We start from the raw sequence: 23,688 nt of genomic DNA, 5'->3' as shown, positions 1-23,688 counted from the left end.
CAACAATGTTTAATAGTTAATGCTTGCAAATTTAAGTAACAAATAATAAATGATTATTTTCATATTTTTGGCGGCCATCTTGGACGCCACTCTTGGATTTCTTAGTCCGCCAGCACTTATGGTAAAAATAAAATCCATTTTCGTAATCTAGGGACCCAACCAAACATTTTGATATATGAAACCCCCTGTTTATGATCGGGGACCAGTAACTCCCCTAAATAAGCGACTTATTGGAGTCTATTTGCAGCACTATTAATTGTAAAATCTGAATAAAAAACTTGCAGCTAACATTTAAATAAACATGCACAGTTAACACAAATTCACTGCTGCACATATATTATGTATATTTATGCTATTAATCTATTCCAGATTAATAATGGATGTCCCCGGTAAAAAGGCATCTCAGAAATTCTCATCTACACTATCTCAAGGTGGTGCTGAAGATTTTGACATTTATTGTGAAATATGTGACAGAGCTGATATCAGGCTTCCTGCCTTTGGTTACTGTGTAGATTGTGAGGAACACTTATGTCAATCTTGTTTCAAAACTCACAGACTACCAAAACCACTACGCCATCATCAACTTTTAGATAAAGATCACATGCCACACAAACAAGAACTCCAAAGATCATCAAAATTTACTTCCAGTTCACAGACTGGTAATCTTACAAAGCCTTGTTCTAAACACACCAAAGAAGTGATCAAATTCTACTGTCATGACCATTAATGCTCTTTTATGTAGTGTTTTGTGTGACCCTTGAACACACACCAACATCCTGTCATGTGGACTACATACCTGATATATCAGGGCAGATTTTAGACAGCACCGAGTTCAAGGAAACTCTGAAAGATACTGATAAATTGACAAACAAATGCTCCCAGATTACAAGTGGCCTGAAACAAAAGAGTTGCGAAATCAACAACTTCTCTTAAAGATGCTATAGCAAAAATCGAAAACTATAGAAAAAAGATAAACAAAGAGATTAGATGAACTAGAAAAGGAGGTAAAAGATGCTGCTTTTACAATCCAACATTTGACAACAACAAGAAGTTGAGAACAACAGAAAAACAACATGTGATTGACATTGGCAAAGAACTTCAAGCATCAGCTCATACTCTAAAACATCTCAATGCAAACAAGAAAAAAACTGACCAAACTGTTTACTGAACTAAAGATAGCTCAACAACGTATTCAAGATAATAACAATATATTATCACAACTACCGACAATCAATGACATAGATGAGTACATCTTTGAACCAAATCAAGCTATCAAGAAAGTCATTCAGGATGAGAAATCATTGGGAACATTGAGCAGTAAGAAGCTAAAGCAGCCAGCTGAACCAAAGAATCAAGGTACAGTAGCAATGAAATTGTCTACCCATAGACGAATTTATGCTAAAACATCCTCAGGTGAAAAGAATTGTTGGATTTCTGGTATAGCTGTTTCTCCTCAAAATCAATTATTTGCTGCAGATTACTACTATGACTCTTTAAAAATGATAGACATTATAAATGGAGATATCAAACAATTACAGCTTGACTCAAAACCCTGGGATATTACCATGGTCACCACAGATTCCCTTGCTGTTACATTACCAGACAGTAAAACAATACAGTTCATTTCCTTCTCCCCAGACTCACTCTTACTGAAGAACAAACTGAAGGTAGATGGAGAGTGTTATGGTATCAGTCATCATCAGAGAAAACTTGCAGTCACATTTGCAAATCCTGGTAAACTCCAAATCATGTACTTGAAAGAAAATACTAAAGTTACAGTTGACAAAGATTCCAACGCTGACAATATTTTCAGGAAACCTTGGTATGTCACAACAAACAGTCATTCAATCTATGTATCCGATGATGGTAATGATGTAGTTCTACGATTCAACTGGCAGGGAGAGATGGTAGGATTAGTAGGAATAAGAAGACCAAGGGGTATAACACTGTTAGATGATGGGTCTCTTTCAGTGAATGGTTACGCAAGTGATTGTATATATAGAGTGAGTGGTGACTGTAAAGACAGTAAAATTATACTGAAGGATGTAAATAGACCTTATGCCGCATGTTGGTGTGCTGAAACTAGTTCACTTTGTGTTAGTAGCTTTATGGAGGACAGTGATGACAATTATATCAGAGTGTATAAAATGATGTAAAAGACATAACAAGATATGACATGTCACTAACTATGGGATAAACACATCAGATCATCATCATTCATTCAAAATTTAACTTTTTGAAATTATTGTAACATTATGATATAACACATACTTTTAGTTCAGTTGATTTATTGCTGTACAGATGTGTTATTATTTTCATAATATAAATAAGATGTTTAATATTTATATATACAAAATTTATTTTTATTTTTCATTTTAATCACTTAACATAAAGGTAAAGTATAGTTCTTTAATGATCAATTTTAGAATTTATGTGTTATAAAGGATAATTATTTTTTATTGATGTATTCTTACACAGCAATAGAATTTTACAAAAAATAAAGAAGATGTAATATTGATTGTGATTTTGTGAACATTTAAGTTATTGCACTAAATATATGTGACTAAAGAAATGACTGAAAAAATGCAGAACACATCAATGTAGATCTAAATTAAGTATTACATATCAAGTTTTGTACATAATCATCATGAAAATGTCAATAAAATAATCTGATAATTGTTATTTTGTATAGCATATTGTTTGTTTATAGTCATCATTTCATGTTACAAACACACAAAAAAAGATTAAATTTCATGAAAAATATTGCTTACTTACTTATTTTCAATAAAAAAAACCCCAAAAATCACCACATGATTTCAAAAAGAAGTATTACCTTTCGATGTGAATTTAAATATTAAGTGTGTGCAATGGAATATCTTCTTTAAATTACCTATTTTATCCTGTTAAGAGGCGGGTTTGTCAGTCTGTTACTGCTTTTTGTTCTAGTCTGAAGTGCTATAAAAGTGTTGTTTTCATAATTATGATCTTAAACAGTTTTTGGAGTGACTAAATATTAGTTTTTATTTCAAACCTTATTAAATGAAGCCAATGAACTACCAAAAAATTTTTTACTTTTGTGATTTTCCAAAGAAAAGAAGTTGAGGATTTGCTTTTAATACATGCACTTAAAATTCCCCACTAAAAAGTGAAAAAATTACAAAACATGCAAATTTATGTGGATATTTTCTCACTTAAATGTGTGACATATAGCATATTGACAACTCGTTCTAATGTTAAGAGTCCAAAAATTCAATATCAAATCCATACTGTACTTCATCTTGACTTGTTTTCTTTTCCGAATCCAAAATTTCCATATAAAATCCATATTGTACTTAAAGTAACTGTATTTTCATTTCACACAAAACACTAGGTTTTGATTTTTCCCCCCTTTTTTTAATGTGTTTTAGAATCGGTGATGTGAACAAAAAAGAAAATTAACTATACACTGTTGAGTACCATACTGCATCTATTGGACTCATAAAAAAAGCTGCTTTCCCTATTTTTGGGATTGGGGAAAACCTTGCTTTTTCGTTCAATGTGGGTTTTAAAACAGTTGTGTACTGTTTTAATAGGAGTTTCCGATTCATTTATTTAAAAAGATAAAAATAATATGTTTCCGGTTTGTTTTTTTGACCATTGCCGACAATTCATCTGGTATGAGTGTCAGAATAGTTGGGCCGTGTTATTCCCAATGGCGTCATTTTAGCGCATTTTTTAACCACCGTTAGAATTACGTCAATTTTCGGCGTGTTTTAAGAAATGAAACTGCATTGCTTAATGATGACGTAATGGTTACGCCCATTTATGAAAAAAGTTATATAGAGGATATTGAATGAGTTGTAAATTTCAATACTTAATTTTATAACTTGCAATGAGCATTTTTGTTTGAAAAATGGCCTTTTTTCATTGATAAAGTCTTCCCGTTACAAAGTTTCAATATAAAAAACTGCTTCAATACTAATTTCAAACTTGGCACCAAATGTTAAACTGGACCATTGCCATTGTAAACAACATGCTTATCAATTTTTTTAATTTTCTGTTACCATTGGCAACGATGGGGACATCGTTAAAATTGCCAAAATCACTATTTTGCGTAGATTTTCCCATCAAAATTGATTTCAAAGTGCCTGCAACTTCTCAATGGAATCAGATTAGAGTTAAAGGCTTTTCAGCGTTGGTTGCACGTTACCTTATAATCGAAGGCTGGGGTCATTTTTAGCCTTCTCACAAGTCCCAAAATTTTTCTTGGCGATGAGGGGTGGGGGAGGGATACCGCCCCCTTCAAAACCCCCAAACACACCCCCTTCTGGCAACCCCTCTGATGCACCTTTTTTTAGGGGGGCGGCGCCGAATTTGAGAAGCTCCGCGCAAAAATGCGCTCATTACAGATTGTTACAGATACCTTACCAATCATTCCTACGCCACAGGTCATGGTTCAATCAGTGAAGTATTATTGTACATTATTCCGAATGTTTTGTAAATCATTTTTTGCATTAGTTATACTTTCGTATGCCACTGTCCATTAGAGAGGGGCCACATTATCAAATTTTTCAAAAAAAAAGAAAAAAAAAAAGAAAAAATGCTTTTCCACTGATGCCAACATACCATTAAGGAAAGTTATTCCATTGAATACAAACAATACTTACAATGTTTTGTAAATTGTAATGTGACATGACAGTACATCTATTATTTACGGAATGCCGTTAGGGCCATTGCCTATTCAAATGTGTTGAGATTTGAAACGCGTGATAGTCGAAGTACGATTGGTGAAAACGCCGAAAATCACGAAAACTACCGATGGTTGAAAACGCGAAAGTACGATGATGAAAACGCGAAAGTACCGATGGATGAAAAAGCGAACAGTACGATACGACGATGATGAAAAACGCGATAAACTATCGTGTTTTCACCATCGAACTGTCGCGTTTTCACCATCGTAGTTTCGTGATTTCGCGTTTTCATCATCGTACTGTCGTGTTTTCATCATCGTACTATCGCGTTTTCACCATCGTACTATCGCGTTTTCACCATCGTACTATCGCGTTTTCATCATCGTACTGTCGTGTTTTCATCATCGTACTATCGCGTTTTCACCATCGTACTATCGTGTTTTCATCATCGTACTATCGCGTTTTCATCATCGTAACTATCGCGTTTTCATCATCGTACTATCGTGTTTTCACCATCGTAGTTTCGTGATTTGTGTTTTCACCATCGTACTATCGACTATATCGCGTTTCAGATTAACACATTCATAGGCGATGGCCCTAACGGCATTCCGGAATGCCGTTAGGGCCATCGCCTATGAATGGTTTGATCTGAAACGCGATACTCGACAGTACGATGATGAAAACGCGAAATCACGAAACTACGATGGTGAAAACGCGACAGTACGATGGTGAAAACACGATAGTTTATCGCGTTTTCATCATCGTAGTATCGTACTGTCGTGTTTTCATCATCGTACTATTGCGTTTTCATCATCGTACTTTCGCGTTTTCACCATCGTAGTTTCGTGATTTCGCGTTTTCACCATCGTATTATCGACTATCGCGTTTCAGATCAACACATTCATAGGCGATGGTCCTAACGGCATTCCGTAATTATTGCAACAGTGTCACTACTGTAGATGATAAAAATATCAATTAAAGCATGTATATATTCTTTTTCACCTATAATCCTGTTCATTTTCTACAAATATCAACAACTAATCATGGTAAATATAAAAATCCATATATGAATAAGCCAAAACAAAAACTTTCATGGACTTTACTTCTCAAAATGTCCTTTGCTTGTTTCGCGGCTAATGGTATATCATGATATAACAAGAAAAGCATTGATGCAAAGCATCAAAGGGCGTCCAAGCAAGAAATGCAGCAAATGAACTACGGCTCGTGAAAATATGTGGCATTTTATCATGATTCGTGAAAATATATTCCATATTTCACTCAAACGAAAAAATATCCTCTTAATATTATGCAAATGACGTCATGTTAAAATATATGCACGGTCGTGCAATATCATCTTTTTCGAAAAAAAGGCACGAGTATGTGATAAAAAATTCATATGCTATTGAAGGAAAATAGTTACGAATTAATTGACATGAATTTCTATGAAAAAATGTCTTAATTATTGGGGCAAACCATTTTAAATATGAAAGAATACGGCAGAATACGCAAGAAAAATATCTGACATAATTTGCCGTTCGGATCGGAATACTCCGAGAGTACCCCGACAATTGATATTCCGATTCCGATCCGTATATCGCAACACGTGACAGATATTATTATAGTCTTTGAGTCACCGGAGTGCTATACCAAAATAGTTTGTTTAGTGCACTTTTCCCTTTGTGTTTATTTGTTAGTGTAACGCCCCTGAAATTCTGTTTTGCAGATCACAGCATTTAAAACGGAGCGCAATATATATATACTTGTAGTTGCCTAATTTTAGGTAGGCGTGAAAATAATTATGACTTGTATTACATGTTATATTTCATTCCTACCTAAATTCAGGAACCCAGAAAGATTACTGTAACTTTACACGTAATATGCTGTTGATAAAATCTTTAACTTGCAGATTTGTGATATTTCTGAAGAAACCCTAAACAGAAAGGAAACCGTGCCTACAGATATCGTGTTAATATCATGGCGATACAGTATCGATCATATTAACACGTGAATAGAACGACCTTTATTGTAGAACAAAAGAACGCTCGTTACTTCAAACCATTCACGGACGAATTAACCAATAGAAAATCAGTGTACGTAAAATATATGATATCTCCATATTTAACATTAGAAAAAGTACGGGAATAATGATCCAAGACTAGTTATTACGCTAATAAATCAGACAGAATTAGATTATATAGTTCGTATTGAAAATGTTCAATGAAAAACACGTATTTGTTAATGGATAAATGTGTATAATTCGGGAATAATGAGTGCAGTTTAATGTATCTTCTAACCAGTATTTAATGATTTAGAAAATAAAAATTACTGCCACTTCAAGTTTAAAATCATGAGAAAGCATAATTCTGCTTTGAGTGGTAGCGATTGCTCTCTTAAGTTGCTTCGTTTATATAAATATTTACAACTTGCACGCGTGTATAAACAGTAGTAATAATTAATGCTAAAAACGTTGTTCTTACTATTTACTTTTTACCAAACATGTAAACAAGGCTATCATCACATAGTGTGGACTTTGTAATCGCTACGTTTTTCTTTTGGAGTTAAAGCAAATAATATTTCAACGGGTTTTATTTGATTATAGGTAATAAATATAAAAACGAATACATTGGATAATCTAGAAGGGCGTGCGACTGCATTAATCAAGCATTTAAGACGCAAGTACGGAAACCAGCTCAATGAATTTGTAAAAGAAAAAAATGTTATGAATTTGATAAAAAGTAACGAAGTATTGTAATTGTATACGTAAATTTATCGACAATCAGGAACTATGGGGATAATGATGGCGGCAATGGGGATTTTGTGGAAGTAGGGTGTGCTTGCTTACTTCTATACAAAACTGTGTCGAAAGTGTTAATGTATTATCCAACTATTATTGGGCTGGAGTGCTATAATTTTGCTGGAGTGCTAATTTGAATATTAGCTTGAAAAAGAAGAATTGTTTTTCTTTATAACAAACTAAAACTTTGTTAAAATATGAGTGGAGTTAATGGACTGCAAGGCATTGAAGGTATTTGTATTTATTTTTTAGTACTAAGATATACTTATATTAGGTATTAAATCGTTTTTTAATGTTCTTACATTTTTTTTTGGAAAATCTTTAAAATTAATGCTAGAAAACAAAACAAAACAAAAATGATTAATTGATGTAATCTTGCTTTTTTCATTGTATATGAATATGTTTATGATAGACGACATTAAAACGTTATCTTCATAATATTTTATCAAGTAACTTCTATCTGTCACTTGATTTTGTTTTAATGCATATAAAATATGTAAGTTTTTCCCTCTTCAACTTTCAATAGTTAGGAGAATTTGTTTCGATCCAAAGTTTATTTCATATGTTTGAGATATATTGAACATTGATTATTGTATATTTGCTATGTTTCGCTTTTTGAATGAATGATGGTTTTATGATTTGATTAATTTATCGTATTTATATAAATGTATTTGTCGGCTACATAAACAACATTACCATATTAAAATTATGTCACAGTAAGTCATTAATATGCGCACGTGCTATTGATCTATGTTGCCATAGTGATTAGTGTTACAGTTCTACCAACAAATTAACACTCACTTTAATTCTATATGGAACTGTTGATAGATCAATTATACTTATCATTAACATATTTCATCAGGTCAGGGTATGTTTTGTTTGCAGGCATTGATAATGACTTGATTTTGACACCAGTAAAGAGCCAGCCAACCTGTACATCCTGTACAGCCGTGCATTTCCGACCATATTCTGTTTCCACCACTTTGAAACTAAAATTCCGTTATTTCACAATGAAAAGTTTCGAAGTCAAAGCAGGAAAAGTTCCTTCCACTAATTCAGCAGAGTCAAGGGTCAAACATTAGTGCCGCATGCCTCCAGATGAGCCGAACTATTTCAAGAAAATCAAACTTAAGAAACTAAGATTTTAAAAAGTAAATTGAATCAAGATTCAAGTAATAATTCACATGTTGTGTGCGATTAATGACTGATCTTGCAGTATTTATAACAATATTTGCACTGCGTGACTAACGCAGTAAGGGATATTTTATATAAATAACTTTATTGGTTCATTTCTCAACATTATACTTTTAAATACATTTTCAACACAGTAACAATTTCTGAGCTCAAAAACTCATGTATATATGATGTACATTATGTATTATTGCATTTTCTGTCATTCCTGACATGAAGTATTTCAGAAAATGCAATTATACATAATTTACATCATATATACCTGAGTTTTTGAGCTCAGAAATTGTTACTATGTTAGTGTTTACATTTGTCTAAATTATTGTTACTGTGGTACTTGTCTTATGTACAGACTCAATCAAACCGAGTCTGCAATTTTCATGTAATTTTAATGATTTTGATGCTTCCGATAGAACACCTTTTTCCAGATATCTATATTGCATTTATGATATGAGTATAACTGGGTATATTTCCAGGTTTAGATGACCGTATCAGTTAACCCTATCAAAGTGTTAATATCGCCGACACTAATGAAATATATCAGATCATTAATACACCTGTTGTTATTGAATTACATTGAATATTCATCAAAGACCCCACACACGCCTGGATAAATTGAATTTCGAACGTTCTCGTGCCTCAGATCGCGTGACATGTGATGGGATTATTTGTTTTTGAGAATATCTAGTCTGGTGCCACAATAAGTTCATCATCGGAATATTGACGATCTTACAAAGCTGTTAAATTTGACATGATGATTATTTTATTTGATTCTTTAGAATGTGGAATCATTTCAGCTTCAGGCGCCTTCATTAATGACATTCAATAACTATAATAAAACACCCTCAGTGACATAATTGTTAATTAATGCAAAGGTTAAACTTCTTTTTTCTCCTTAAATAAATATATTAGAAAATCAGGTATATTTATCTTTTTATCCCGATTATTTCGCGTGAATTTTCTAGAGATAATAACTTTAACTATTTTGAAAGATAGTCAGTATTTTGCAATACAAAGTGTTATGGCAGAATGCACTGTGAAAAATACGTATTTCAATTTTATGGTATCATTATCGTAGAATCGCAGAAAATATATTTCATTGCAATTTTACGATGTCCAAATGTTTATAAAGAAGAAAAAGCAAAGAAAAAATGAGATCGAAATTATGGCAAGGCAATGCTTTTATTTTGCAACTAAATTATGCAATTTACCATTAATCTTTTATTCAAAATAGACAAATCATTCCCAAGTGTGATCAGTAAAAAAATCAACCTAAAAAGAAAAGTATTTTTGATCTTTTTCAGCCTTATTTCGAGACCACAAACGCCTTGCATCTAAGTTGACCTCTGATGAACTTCGGGCAATACGTGATTATATCGAGGAGCGAATCAGGGAGGAACATGCCGAGATCAGCTTCCGGTTGTATGCTTTACAAAATGACTTTGACGTCACTGTACGAAAGAGTTCTGATACTATAACCGATTTGTACCAAGAACTTAATGAAAAGAAAGATCTGATAGAACACTATAAAAACTCAGATGAAACTATTACAAAGGTACATAAGCAGAAAGAACAAAGATGGGAGAAAAAACAAGAACTGTTGGTATCCGAAATAGAAAAACTAGGAGGTGAAACTGCTCGCACGAAAACTAGACTGAACAATGCAGAAAAGGAACTAGAGGAAAAATCCAATCAAATAGAAACACTTGAAGAAAATCTTGTTGAAGCAAATAAAGTTGTTGCAACAGTAGACGAAGCTAAACAAGTTCTAACCGAGTATGAGGAAAATAAGAAGGATAAACTAAAACTGAAAATGGAAATTGATAAAAGAGATCGTCTCGTGCAGACTCATGAAAGAACCATTAACGCTCTAAAGAATGAAGTAGAGGAGTTGAAGCGAGAGAAGAAAATAAATGACTTGAAAGTGACATCGGTTCAAGATGAGCTAAGGAAGCAGATGAAAGAGGTCGGAGAGAAGTGTAATCAGCTGTCCGAGACACAGTTTAAACTTCAGGTCGAGAGAAGACATACAGAGAAAATACAGATACAGCTGAGACAAGCAACAGAAGATGTGCAAAATTACAAGAGAATGATAGAAAGTGCGAGGTAAATGTTAACTCCTCCATATTTTAAATTCATAATTATTAATGATCTGAAACATTTTTTTTCATTTGTCTGTTTTGTCTTTTGAATCTTTCGTTTTATCACTGGAATATACTTATCTTTTTGTTAATTTCTGAAGATGCAACACAAAACATAATGGTAAGGTGTATTTTTTTATTTGGTTCGATTTAACGTCACACTAACATTGTATAGGCCATATGGCAACTTTCCAGTATTTAAAATACTGGCGGAGGAAGACCTCAGGTGCCATTCTGTCCATTATTTCTGGCTGAGTAGAACTATCGACGTTACTAAGCTACCTGGATAGCTTTTTCCGGAGACGCTGACGCCGGTGTGCGAAACCTATAGATGAGAAGGAGGTAAAGTTATTTAAATTCAACGATTAACCACTGGACACTGTTTGCATCCCCGATTACTTTAAATTTTTATACATCGACAAAAAATAATTAATGCAAAATTTATCCATCAACTCCCTTAAGCAATGGGTTAATTTGAGTAAGATTCCACATCGCCACGAAAAAAGAACCTTATATGAGCTGTTATTTCATAAAATTCTGTTCTGTTCCTAAAAACATTTATGAGAGTGCGGTTAAGAGAGGTTACGCCGTTACTGTCATTCATATACTATGTATCGTCAAGAATAAAACACCCGTTGCTATATCTTAGTTATTGACTGATACAAGTCTATAAAGCGAAAACGTAATACCTACAAATACGCTATTTTCTTTAAAAAAGAGGATATTTAATGATTGCGATAAAGTCAGATATTAAGACAAAATCCTGAACGTTAAATTATACCTATAAAGCTTAGAAATGAAAACGAAACACTTTAATTAAAACTGTCACTAAGCATCTGGCATCTCTTGTCATCATTTATATTGTCAGCTTATTGCCGCATTAATTTAGTTTCATATCAATAAATGTCAATTATCTAAAAACTGATTAGTTTTTACAGTACGTTCGCATGAGTGCTATACTGAAAGTGAGTTTTCAATTCATTCAAAGTACTAATTTCTAAAGACATTGTTTTCTTTTGGCAATAAGACATTATTTACATGTATGTACCGAAAATTGAACGATAAAAATCAATCAGCTTCAGTTTTATTTGTTATTATTTCTAGTTTTCGCATTTTGCCAAAGGTAATTGGAAAAAAAGAAAGAAAGAACCTGACAATAAATTACTTAACATTTACATGCATGTAGTGAATTTTCTATTTATTCAGAGTGCTAATTTCTAAAGACCTTGTTCGGATTGTTTTCTTTTGGCAATAAGACATCATTTAGATGTACATCATGAATTGAACGATAAAAATCAACCAGCTCCAGTTTTATTTGTTATTATTTCTAGTTTTTCTACTTTCAATACTGTCGAATCTTCACGGTCATATAAAAATTACTTGTATTAACTCTAGTACAAAACGAATCTACTCATTGGGTGCAAATCTTTTTTACATGTAGATTGTTAACTTGTAGGAAAGAATTCGTCAGAACTATCTATACATTGTTTATTTCTTTATCAATTATGGCATTGTTATTTTCAGACCTCCGCTCAATTCAAATGATCCTATAGTTATCACGATGCGAAAAGACTTAGATATAATGGATATTCGAATCAGGTCACTTGATATTGGTGTACGATTGAGAATGGACGAGGTAAAGAGAGTTGAAGATCGACTAGAAGATCTGAAAGAAGATGAAAAACTAGTACATCAGATGAGAAGCGAGATCTATCATCAAGGGGACACATTTTTAGAACTAACAGCAACTGAATTAGTGAAACATTTGGAATTCAGACAGCGTAGGCTTCACGAGGAGCTGAAATATGCACGTGACTGGGAACAGCCGAAACGTGACGCAGATATCCTAAGGTCGGAAATCAAAGCGTTTATGAAGCAAGCTGCTATATGTAAAGTTACTGACCTTGGTGAACGAGCAGCAAAACAGTTGCAGAAAATTGACCTAATTATGAGAGGTGTTTCTGACACAACAACAAAGATGCCGAGAGTATATCGCGTGTCGGAGAGATCAAACGCAGACCAAAGACAAAAGCTTAGACAAACCAGCAAACCAGCCTTTCTAACTTCGTCTACACCTATCAGCTCGTTTGATAGTTCTAGTAACAAACCTACCTTGAGGCGGAACCGGAAACGACCGGAAGGGAATAAAGTCATCAATACATTTAAGCACCCGTCCCTTGAAAATCATACGGACGACTCGAAGATTCAGTATATTGATACTGTCGATTTGGACCTATCACGTATGACACCATCCAGTGTATCAAGACGAGGTGACCAGTCTGATAGAATGACCATGAAGTCAGTATCATCTACAACTATACCTCCAATCTATAAATAATATCATCTAAGACTTAACACAAAGAATGACCGTAAAGGGAAGTCTAGGCAATAGTCACTTATGAAAAATAATGAAATAACTTATAAAATGGTGTTTCTGTTATAGATTATTGTGTATCTTTTCATATTTCTATCAGTATTATAATTATATGTGTACATATATGTGTGGATTCTGTATGTGCATATATGTGTGGATTATGTATGAGAGCATCATATGCACGCGTCTTTGATCGAGCAAAAGTTAGATGAATGAACATTCAATGAATCTTAACTTCGAGCTCAATTAGTGCAGTTTTTCTTTAAAACTACAATATTTTGTTTCTGCAGTCATGGATTTAATCAATGTCATGACAGATAACAAAATATTAATGCATCCAATCTGTTCTTTTCACAATCCTTGTATTAATGCACTTATATAATTACATGGTTTTTTGATAAAAAAAACTAAGCTAATTAAGGTCGTTTGATACCAATACCAAACAATAATTTTATGCCTAGATATACATTTTCTACCGCAATATGCCATGTTTTATATAGCACATCATCGGCAGTGTCCGTCTGTTTGTGGCAATATTCTTATTTATTCAACTTTATTTCAGATCCATCTTTGATATTCTACATCTTGTTTGTTTTCACTTTTCGCTACATTTATGATTTGCGTCCCTATTTTGTAATCACATGTACTGATTCGTAAACTTATCAATCAATCAATCAATCAATCGTCCAACATCCTTCCAAATACTTACTTTTATTGTGAAGCATAATAACCGAGGAGATCAGATTGGTAAAATTATGTTGTGTGATATGTGCGAGTGCCAATATGGAACAAATGCTTGATCTTGCCAAACTATATCACAATGTTATTTATAATGACTAACAACAATTTGCTCAATGTTTGTTAATAAAATTGTGATTAAATGTGTTATTGAGACTTTGTTTCCCTTTCCTGACCCGAATCTCACCAAAATGTCCTTTATTACCTTTTATGAAAATACTAATACCACTAAGCAAATAATATGAATACTGGTGGGCTTGGAGTTTGCAATAATGAAGTGGTGAATGCATAATAACCAATGAGGTGTTATTGTTAATTTAATACTATAATGTTCAATTATTTCAAATACGTGAGCTAACGTTTTGCTTAAAAGTCTTTTAGAAACCGAAGTGTTTACTGGCATTGATATATTAAAATTGTTTGTGAAGTTCTTTTGACAAACAAAAAAGCACTTTCCTGACAAGTTGATGTAAAAATAATGTATGTCTTTACAATAGATATAGTAAATGCAAAATGTACAATGAAATTCTGGCTATTTGTATACAGAAAAATTATCACAATAGAGTGTGCTGAGAATGTCAAAAGGCGATTTGTGTATGTCTCATAAAAGAAGGTGGCTTGACATCAGAAAGTGTATCTATAACATAGGTGATACTTTGAAAAGGAGAATCGTTGACATAATGTCACATAACATAATTATGACGATGAAGCTAGGGCCGCATTGTGCTACCAGGTTGTCTTATAATTTATTCTCTTAAATCAAATAAGAATACCATGCTGGCTTTTTGCATGTTCATCCAACAATATCGTATTAAAATTGGTTAAAATATATAAGAAACTCATTGAGTATTTTGTATTTAAACGCTGCTGTTTATAAGTTATCCAATATTGGGACATTTCTCGTACAAATAAAACACAACAGTTTGGAAATCTTAATAATTATGCACATCATTTATGCATTTAGGTGATCGTTTATTGTACAAACAAAAATACTCCTGATTTAAGTTTTGCTTTGAAATAAAAGAGACAAAATATAGAATAAGTAACTAAGCGAAATACTAGAACGCAGTACCCATTATTCCTGTAGAGAATATATGTTTAGTAAAATTGTGGATACCTATATATGTATACACAAACCATTGCTGCTTCCTTGTCACGTGTTATAGGACATCACGTCACGTGATAGGAAATCACGCATATAACTGAAGGTACTTAAGAAATAACATCGGCCTGAGAGGTGTATATCGGCTATTTAACACCGGTTTGGAGTTTGGATGCGTAGGAATTGACCACGAAGGCCGTAGGCCTGAGTGGTTAATTTTGTCGCATCAAAACGACAAAACCGGTGTTAAATAGCCAATATACACCTCTCAGACCGATGTTATTTCGATTCTAACACGATAAAATAAGGAAAATCACTAATGTTATTTTTCAAGCGGAAATAACTTCCGGTACCGATTTTCGTATAACGCTGTTCGATTTTCGCACCCCACTGTTGCGAAGATATAGAAATTATCGATCAAAAGAAATGATAAGAAAAAAACGTTATTTTATCAAGTTTTCAACAATAAAAACTTACGTCGTATTGTGTTTACATCAGTGCCCCATTTATAATTCTTGTATGTATGAAATAACGTCAGCTTGTTTATGAATGAGTTGTTTACTTAGGATGACGTCATTACGCTGCTTACGGATTGGCGCCGTTTTGTCAAACTATTTATTAACTGATATGCATCTCTAATATGTGGCGTTAGTGTATGTGAGATATTATTTCGGTATTGTATGAAAAGAAAACATTATACGAACTGAAAATATAAATAAAAATGCTTTTTATTGTTGCTTTAAAATGCTTTGTAAACTATAGAATCGAGGGTGAAAACATAACAGCGCATATACAAGTAGTCCCTAACCGGTGTTTATTGGCAGTTTAACACCAGTTTTTTTCCTTCTTTGTCTATAGTCACAAAATCACGTGAGTGTAAGAATATAGTTTGATACATTCTATTCACTAAAAGAGGGTATCCGAAAAGAAATACAAATTCAATGCAGATATGCAAATAATGGTAAAATAATATACGCAAGTAATACGAAAACAAAACATATTTCGAGGTTCAAATGTCCAATGGATTAAATGACTAGTTGGAATCACATCAGCTCAACATCATCGCTTCTCATACATACTCTTTCAAATTCTGGCTCAGACGACGGACCTTGTCTCGCACGGCCTTTTTCCTGATTTTGTAGACGTTCTTGGTAGCTCACGTGGTTATGTTCCCGGTTCGGTAGACGCTCTTTGTAACTTACATGGTTTTGTTCCTTGTCATGAAGATGCTCATAGCATTGTTGTTGAATTTGGTCTTGTTCATATTCTAACTCGTGATCTATTGGCGGGAAATGTCCTTCCGGCAGGACATCCATTTCGGACATCGTCGGCATTCTTGTATGATGCATCATTCTAGATAATGCCGACGACCGCAGCGTCAAAGTATCCGAATTCTCGTAGTTATAGATCTTTTCTCGAAAGTGTCGCTCATCTCCTTTCGATTTTGAGTATATTCTCGGATCAACAAACTTTAAGGACATTTTTGGTCTCAGTGACCCGTCGTACCCTCTTCTCCAATTTCCTGAAAGTACAATACTAATCTTAAATAGATTATTAAAAAACCTTACAGAGAAGGTAATAAATAAATATTTACACCAGACGCTAAATGTGACTGGCTTTTTTTATACGAACTTGACACTAGATTCGATAAACCTTCAGGAATGAAATTGGTAGACTTCTATTTACTTAGTTATTTTTTTAAGTTTGTGCTGAATAACTATTTATTCCGGTTAAAACGCCTCACTTTCTAGACGTCTGAAACTTGCGATCATTTTATCTTATAATGTATATTTATATGAAAAGTAAGACCTTTTATCTCGAAATATTCTGAAATGTATAATTCTGAATGCTTACTGTAAGGGAAGGTTTCTATATACAACTTCCTGAGTTCAAACGGTGTCATGGTAACAGGTTTTGACATGGCCTCCTCTTCTTCTTCCTGTAATAACACATACACAAGTATGTACAGCATTTTATACGAATAATGTGAGTTCGTGATAGACGTTATTCGTAATATCCTTGATTAATGAATCAGCTTGTTCTGTTACGTTCATTATCATATATAGTGATTATGGTTATAGAACAATTAAATCAATCAAGCAGGCAATAAGTTTTAAAACTGGTGATGTGGATATGTTGTCCTTATTCCTTATTATAATAGTTGTTATAAATATACAAGTTTAGAGGATTGCGTTGAAGCCATTTTCCACACTTTTTGAAGCTTTGAAATAAAACAAAATTAATAGAACAATTTATTGTAAGTTAACCAATGAAATACTGGGTTTTATCCGTGAGCACCGACAGTTTATCACTCTCAATGTGGCTAATATATCTTTGCCGAAATTATTGTTGTTGGCATGCGTATTAATTTGTATTATTCCGTAAGTTTGTAAAATTACATGAAAGTTAATTGTTGCATTTTGTTCTTTATGACATATTTCTGGATTCACATACATTTACTTCACCAACACACTATTAGATGATAGTTGCGCAGCAATAATCACTTCCTCGTATTAAACATATCAAAATGTAGTTTATATACAAATAAATTGTATTGTTACATTACGTGCACACAATCACATGGTAGATTGACTAACATTTTGTATTATTTAGAAATGTTAAAGGTACAATCATTACAGTAGAAAGTTGTCTTTGTTATTAAACAGTAACTAAAGAATTTTTACACATTGGTCAATACAAAAGAGTCACTATGATGTTAAAGGACATTGCAATTCTAATTTTGAAAGAATCTGTATTAGATCAAATTAGACAAATATATTTATGCGCATAATATTTATCATACTCTTAAATCAACATAAAACTTTAATATTTGTCTTGTTAATTAAAGTGGAGAACCGTTTTCAAAGCGTCCTTATAACAAATTATTACTGCCCTTAAAACATCCGACTGACTAACTTTCACATTCAACATATACTTTTACTGACTGCAAAAGTGTGAAGTGAGGCCGAATAGTTCAGTAAATGTTTGTTGATTAAATGAGAAAGTATCATGCAAACTGCTGTTAGATTAGAGTGATGTTTCGTTTTGAAGTTGGACACCAGGTCAGCAACACTATAACGTTGCAACGATTTTATGTCAAATAGATGTAAAAAGATCATATCATACTTGTTCTAGTTTGATATGTGAAGCTGTAGTTGGTCTAGTGTATGTACCCGACTCTGATTCTGTGTATATAGTTTCTGTATCTGAATGTGGATGTATACGTTTACTTCGGTGTGTAGCATAAGCAATTCCTGCAACAGCAATGATAGCGAGGACGAGTACCACCGCACATATTACACCCACAATCAACCATAATGCTGGAAAATAAACACCAACAATTAATGAAGCACGAAGCGGGTAATACAATCAAATATTTAAAACAAACAGTTCAATGTTACTTTAAAATAATGCATCAAATGAATTAGTTTGGATGTATTAATATGATGTTTTAGTTGGGTTTTGAGTCACAAAAATGATGGCGATGGCAGACGCAGAACTCGTTTAGTTAAAAATCAACACAGGCGGACAATGGAGTAGAACTATCGAAATATAAAATATACTAAAACAGCTTGATGTCTTTCTAACACCAAAAAAATCGGATCCACCGCGATAGAGGGCAAGTGTACGGTGGCACAAAGGTGACATGTGTGTGTGTTTTTATTTATCTCATGCGCACGAGATACTTTGTCGTGGCCACGAGTTGCTAAGTCGTTGCCACGAGATAGGTAAGTCAATGCCACGGCATTGTATCTCGTGGCCACCAGATAAATAAAAACACACACATGTCACCTTTGTGCCACCGCACAAGTGCTTCTACATCGGCGACCTTAATAACTTGGATACAGTTGTCCCTTATACAGTGAGGAAATAACGAACCTTTTAAAAATATGACAGTAAAATTCTATAATCTGTATCAATGAAATTCACTAAAATTGTTATTTACTTCTTGACAATGTTGACAATGCTAACTGTAATGATTGATGATTGATTTTCAAATTCTTCAATCTCTAAAGAGTTTAAAATCAACATTTTAATTTACCATTATTGGCTGACTCTGTCACCTCAGTACTTGTTGAATTAGATGCTGTTGTGTTGAGCTGTGCCGAGACGTTCACGACTGAAATTTAAATAATATAAGTTTATTACATTCGTGCATTTTATACTTTAATAGATAGATAAAGCGCACATATATAGTCAAAATGCAATTCATTTATCGTTTATAAATATATGTCGCGAACATATTTGGAATCGTTATGAAGAGAGCATGCGTCACATCCGGGATTGGTTTAAACATATTTATCTTTTCCCAAAAGTATATATAATGTACATAGAAAAACAAAATATTATGCATAATGGAAAAGGATAAGAACGAAAGACGAGTCTTATAGATTTCTTCTGCTTTGGCGAACTATACATTCGGGATGCATGTACACAGTTCGAAGGTCCGTTTAATTAAGCGTCCTAGGATCATGTTTAATATACATGTATATAATTTGACGAAATATTTTGATTATAGAGTCTATGGGCTAAGACTATGTCCACATGACTGATTCATAGGACATCCTTAAGTCAAAATGCAAAACATAATAATCTGCTTTACTAAGCCAATGTTTTATTGTAGATAGCTATATAAAAGACAATACGGTATTATTATGTAAACGTGTTGCGTAAGGTAAGTGTTGCGGATTACACAAGGTATTTTTAAAACATAATCCAAATGATTTGTGACATATTATGAAATAATACCCGACTTAATCGCCTCACGAATACAAAAATCGACATTACACGATCATTTAATTCTAATATAAATGAGGTCAAAATGTCGAGATTTTGGCTGGTCAGTTGATCTCTCTTTACTTGAGGAAATTATTATAAGAGTACATTTATATTACATTAGATCTATATAATGATATATGTTTCCAATTTTATTTTATTTGTGTATTTATTGTATTCAATGCAATAATCAAGTTTTCATATTTTTACAAATATACACACAAACTATAGTAAAGACGGTGCATGTACTTAAAGTACAGATTAGTGGTGAACTAGAATATCAGATATACAGTAAATTCTACAACAAATTATATTCAGCATCTTCAGCAACCTTTTTCTCATTATAAAATGTTCTGATACATGATTTCAGAAAGTTTAGTTTGTTCTCACCATATACTTAAGTTCATTATATAGTTATAATAAAAGAAATTGCCACCCGTGTATAATTATAAAGCTGAATAAAACCCTCAAACATTCGATTCTCGATTTCTTGTCGGACACTCGACCACGTTGCTATGTATATAAGGAATAAGCCAAAAGCAAGGCTGTTGGAAGTATGCTATATCTAGAGTCACAACCGTATTATTTATTGATGTATATTTCACTAGTAACATAACTTCCCTGACTTTTATGCGGAATGAAATATACGAAAATATGTATACGAAGCATCTATTTACGCTGAAATATAAAACATGCATTTTTATTTAATGTGTAATATTTAATTCACCATTAATGTAAGATTAATCTGTCGAATTCGACAAATCAAGGTTATCACTTAATCGAGAAGCGTAACGTATACATTTAAACATTCACTAAAATCATTTTTGTCAACAATTTTCAACATTAAATCATTTGACATAAATATCGGTCATTAAATTAACATATGATTATACATTTCAATTGCAATATGCATATAATTTGAATAATATTTGCCTGATATGATATAAACCAGTGCAAAAAAATGTTTCAATTAAATAATCGAAAACGTTGAAAAGTAAAATATACTTACATGCCAAATGAAACACGAAAGCGAATATTAAGAAAGAGAGGTGTCCATTTCTTTTATAAATCATATCTGTTTTTCAAAAAATTTCATTTCTGTTTTTGGTCATCACCAAATCACAACAACTTTACGTAACGTCTTTTTATCACTCCCACATCTTTACAACGTTAACGTCACTGGACCTAGTTTTAGTAAAGGTAACGTTTAACAAAATGCAAAATACACTATCACAAACAAACAAAATCCCAGTAACACACGTTAGTTTAAAATCACATATATTCTTGTCGTGGATTAACTAATGTACGAAAGATTAAAGATATATTGAAATTCGGATTAACCCAAACAAGTGAATTATATCGGACTATAGGGAATTAAAGTCATGTTTATAATTATTTATACGTTGTCTTAATTTTTCAACCAATGTCAAATATAAAATCAAAATACTGTATTCATACCGAATAGATATAATTGGATAATGGGCACGTAGAATCAACCGTATCATTTTAGATCTGATGACTTTATGTGAAAATATTTTTATAAATACGTCCATTAGCGGATTATTTTCACCAATTATGTAAATGTTTTGATAAATTCTATTTTGTAAAATTTCAATTGACTTCATCATAAACCGACGTGACATTTGTATTGTTAAGTTTCTCACATTGGAGAAGGCAAAAAGTATCAGAATAATGACTCGGAATTTGGTACTTAGTTTTAACTTTTAAACCATAAGATTTAAATAAATGAATAAACTACTAACCTTTAACGACTAGTTTAGTTTATATACATTTATTTTAGTTCGATTGTGTTGGAGACTATAAGCTTATTGAAACACTCTCGAATCCGTTCCTTGAACCAACCAGTACTAAGCAATGAATGAAAAGTTTCTTGCTCAAGGAAACATCAGCTTGACCTTATTTTTTGACCTTCAAAATTTTGAAACTATAAGCGAATGAAAATAGATTATGTTCCATCAAGTTATTTAATTAATCTTATTGAATTTATGTTTTTCACATATAATATGTATATTGGATAAGTAAATTATGCTTAACATGATCACAACTTGACAGCTGTAACGACTTGAATCGAAACTAGAAAACTAGAAAGTAAGCCAAAATATATCAAAAGTTTAATATTAATATTTTATTCCTGTTTGAATACAATTAAAGAACGTTATTTAGCAATTTTAACAAAGGGCACAAGGGTTAAACAACTAGTTCTATCAACATTTGCAACTGTCCTTCCCTTAACACGTTTAAACCCTACACGCATGAGCAATAATAAAGTTTAAGGAAGCAAAAAGAACTCGGCATTAACATTTATAAAAAGAAGAAATTGAACATTTGTTATCAATATATGCAGGGTGAAATGTACGCTTCTTGTACACCGTAACATTACAAACTCTTAGGTTCCAAATTGGAAACCATCCCAAATTCAATTCAATTCAAATATTTTATTTTCGTCTCATCACATGTACAACATATACATCACAATCAAAATGTATAAAACTGATAAAAGTACATATGCCATTCAATACAGACTTATATGAGACGTGTGAACAAAGTTTACATCTATTGGTAAATATAATAAAAATCATATAATTTACATACTTGTATGATTATATACAATACACACTTTACATTAAATGTATTGGGAATGCTGTGAATCTATTATTTTTTAAGCTTTCATATTCCTACTAATGTGTCTAAAAGTCTATATATAAAACAATTCACTAGTCTGATGTTACAACAATTCTAATGAAAATTAAGAAAAATAAAATCTAAAATGTATGAAATCTACTTAAAAAATCTAATAAAAAAACATTATTCCTAACCCATAAAATAAATTCAATATGTAAGATTCACAACACTCTATCTTAAAATACCTACTTAATAAAAAGAATAGTTACCTACAATAATGTCAAAGACGTCTATGTTTTAAAATATTAAAACAGGCTTTGGCTGTAAACTTAGTCATACATGGATTAGCAAAAACGTTACGCATTTTCTCAACATAAGATAAGTTGTCAAAATTATTAACAATTGTTCTGGCAGATTCAATTAAGTCTTCCCTAAATTGTATATAGAGTGGACAGTGTAACATAACATGTATCTCATCTTCTACGGTATCAGTACAGTTCATGTATTGACAGATTTTCATACCTCCCCGTTTCCAATCTTATCGGTGCAACACCGCATCTAAATAATGCCACATCTCTTCGATAATGAAAAGGCAAATGTTGTTTTACATAAGTTTCAGTTTCAAAAACATTCTTGAACATTCTATATGTTCTAAGCTTATTTCTACCATTTCCACACGCTCTAATGATTGTTTCCATTTATTAACTACTACATCAAATTTTTCCCCTCAATATTTGTTACAATTGCTTTAGTATTCACTTGATTTGTGTTAAAATAAATCTGTTCTTCAATAAATGACATTATTGTACAACAACATTACTGACAGAATCTACCAAAATAATGGCATGCTGATAATACGGCACTTTGAAACACCGGTACCATATAACTTGCACTTTGGTAACACTCCATTACTGGTGCTTATATAGACACTACCGGTACCACACAATTGGCACATACGTATGCTATAATAATACGGCCTGTGTGGTTATTAAAAAGTTGAATTTGAAACAAAATCTCTGCTGGTAATGTTTTCAAATGAATCTTTCCAATGTGTAAACAATGGTAATACACAATATGAGGCTATTTCTATTTTAATTTGATCTTCAGTTTCTGTATTTGTTTTCTACGACTTTGAGAGTGGGGAATTGAGTGGACAATCCGTGGTTCTGTCTGTTTGATAAATTGCGTTTGTGTTTTAATAAACGTTTTTCTAAATTACTTTAGACTAACATTTTCTGTATCCGAAGATTTCTTTTACTGTT

General features: G+C 32.5%; 3 protein-coding genes across 3 annotated transcripts; 2 read left to right on the top strand and 1 right to left on the bottom strand.

Annotated features, from left to right (window-relative positions):
• The first annotated feature begins 1,130 nt into the window (after positions 1–1,130).
• On the top strand, positions 1,131–2,156 carry LOC132738595 (uncharacterized). Its single transcript, XM_060726133.1, has one exon. The coding sequence runs from the start codon at positions 1,131–1,133 to the stop codon at positions 2,154–2,156; it is 1,026 nt and encodes a 341-aa protein (XP_060582116.1).
• A 4,648-nt stretch (positions 2,157–6,804) lies between these two features.
• On the top strand, positions 6,805–14,050 carry LOC132738594 (cilia- and flagella-associated protein 57-like). The gene is made up of 3 exons (XM_060726132.1): positions 6,805–7,695; positions 9,957–10,758; positions 12,318–14,050. The coding sequence occupies exons 1-3, from the start codon at positions 7,662–7,664 to the stop codon at positions 13,129–13,131; spliced, it is 1,650 nt and encodes a 549-aa protein (XP_060582115.1). The 5' UTR covers positions 6,805–7,661; the 3' UTR covers positions 13,132–14,050.
• Positions 14,051–15,120: 1,070 nt separating this feature from the next.
• Positions 15,121–21,161, bottom strand: LOC132738593 (uncharacterized). Its single transcript, XM_060726131.1, has 5 exons — positions 20,793–21,161; positions 19,050–19,127; positions 18,134–18,327; positions 16,862–16,946; positions 15,121–16,529 (listed from the first exon to the last, which is right to left on the bottom strand). Exons 1-5 carry the CDS (start codon positions 20,854–20,856, stop codon positions 16,051–16,053), a joined length of 900 nt encoding a protein of 299 aa, XP_060582114.1. The 5' UTR covers positions 20,857–21,161; the 3' UTR covers positions 15,121–16,050.
• Between the last annotated feature and the right edge of the window lie 2,527 nt (positions 21,162–23,688).

The sequence above is a fragment of the Ruditapes philippinarum genome, unplaced genomic scaffold (assembly GCF_026571515.1).
Source record: "Ruditapes philippinarum isolate M1 unplaced genomic scaffold, ASM2657151v2 ctg3474_1_1_1_1, whole genome shotgun sequence".
In the NCBI taxonomy this organism is placed as follows: domain Eukaryota; kingdom Metazoa; phylum Mollusca; class Bivalvia; order Venerida; family Veneridae; genus Ruditapes; species Ruditapes philippinarum.
This window is presented reverse-complemented; position numbering and strand designations above follow the sequence as displayed.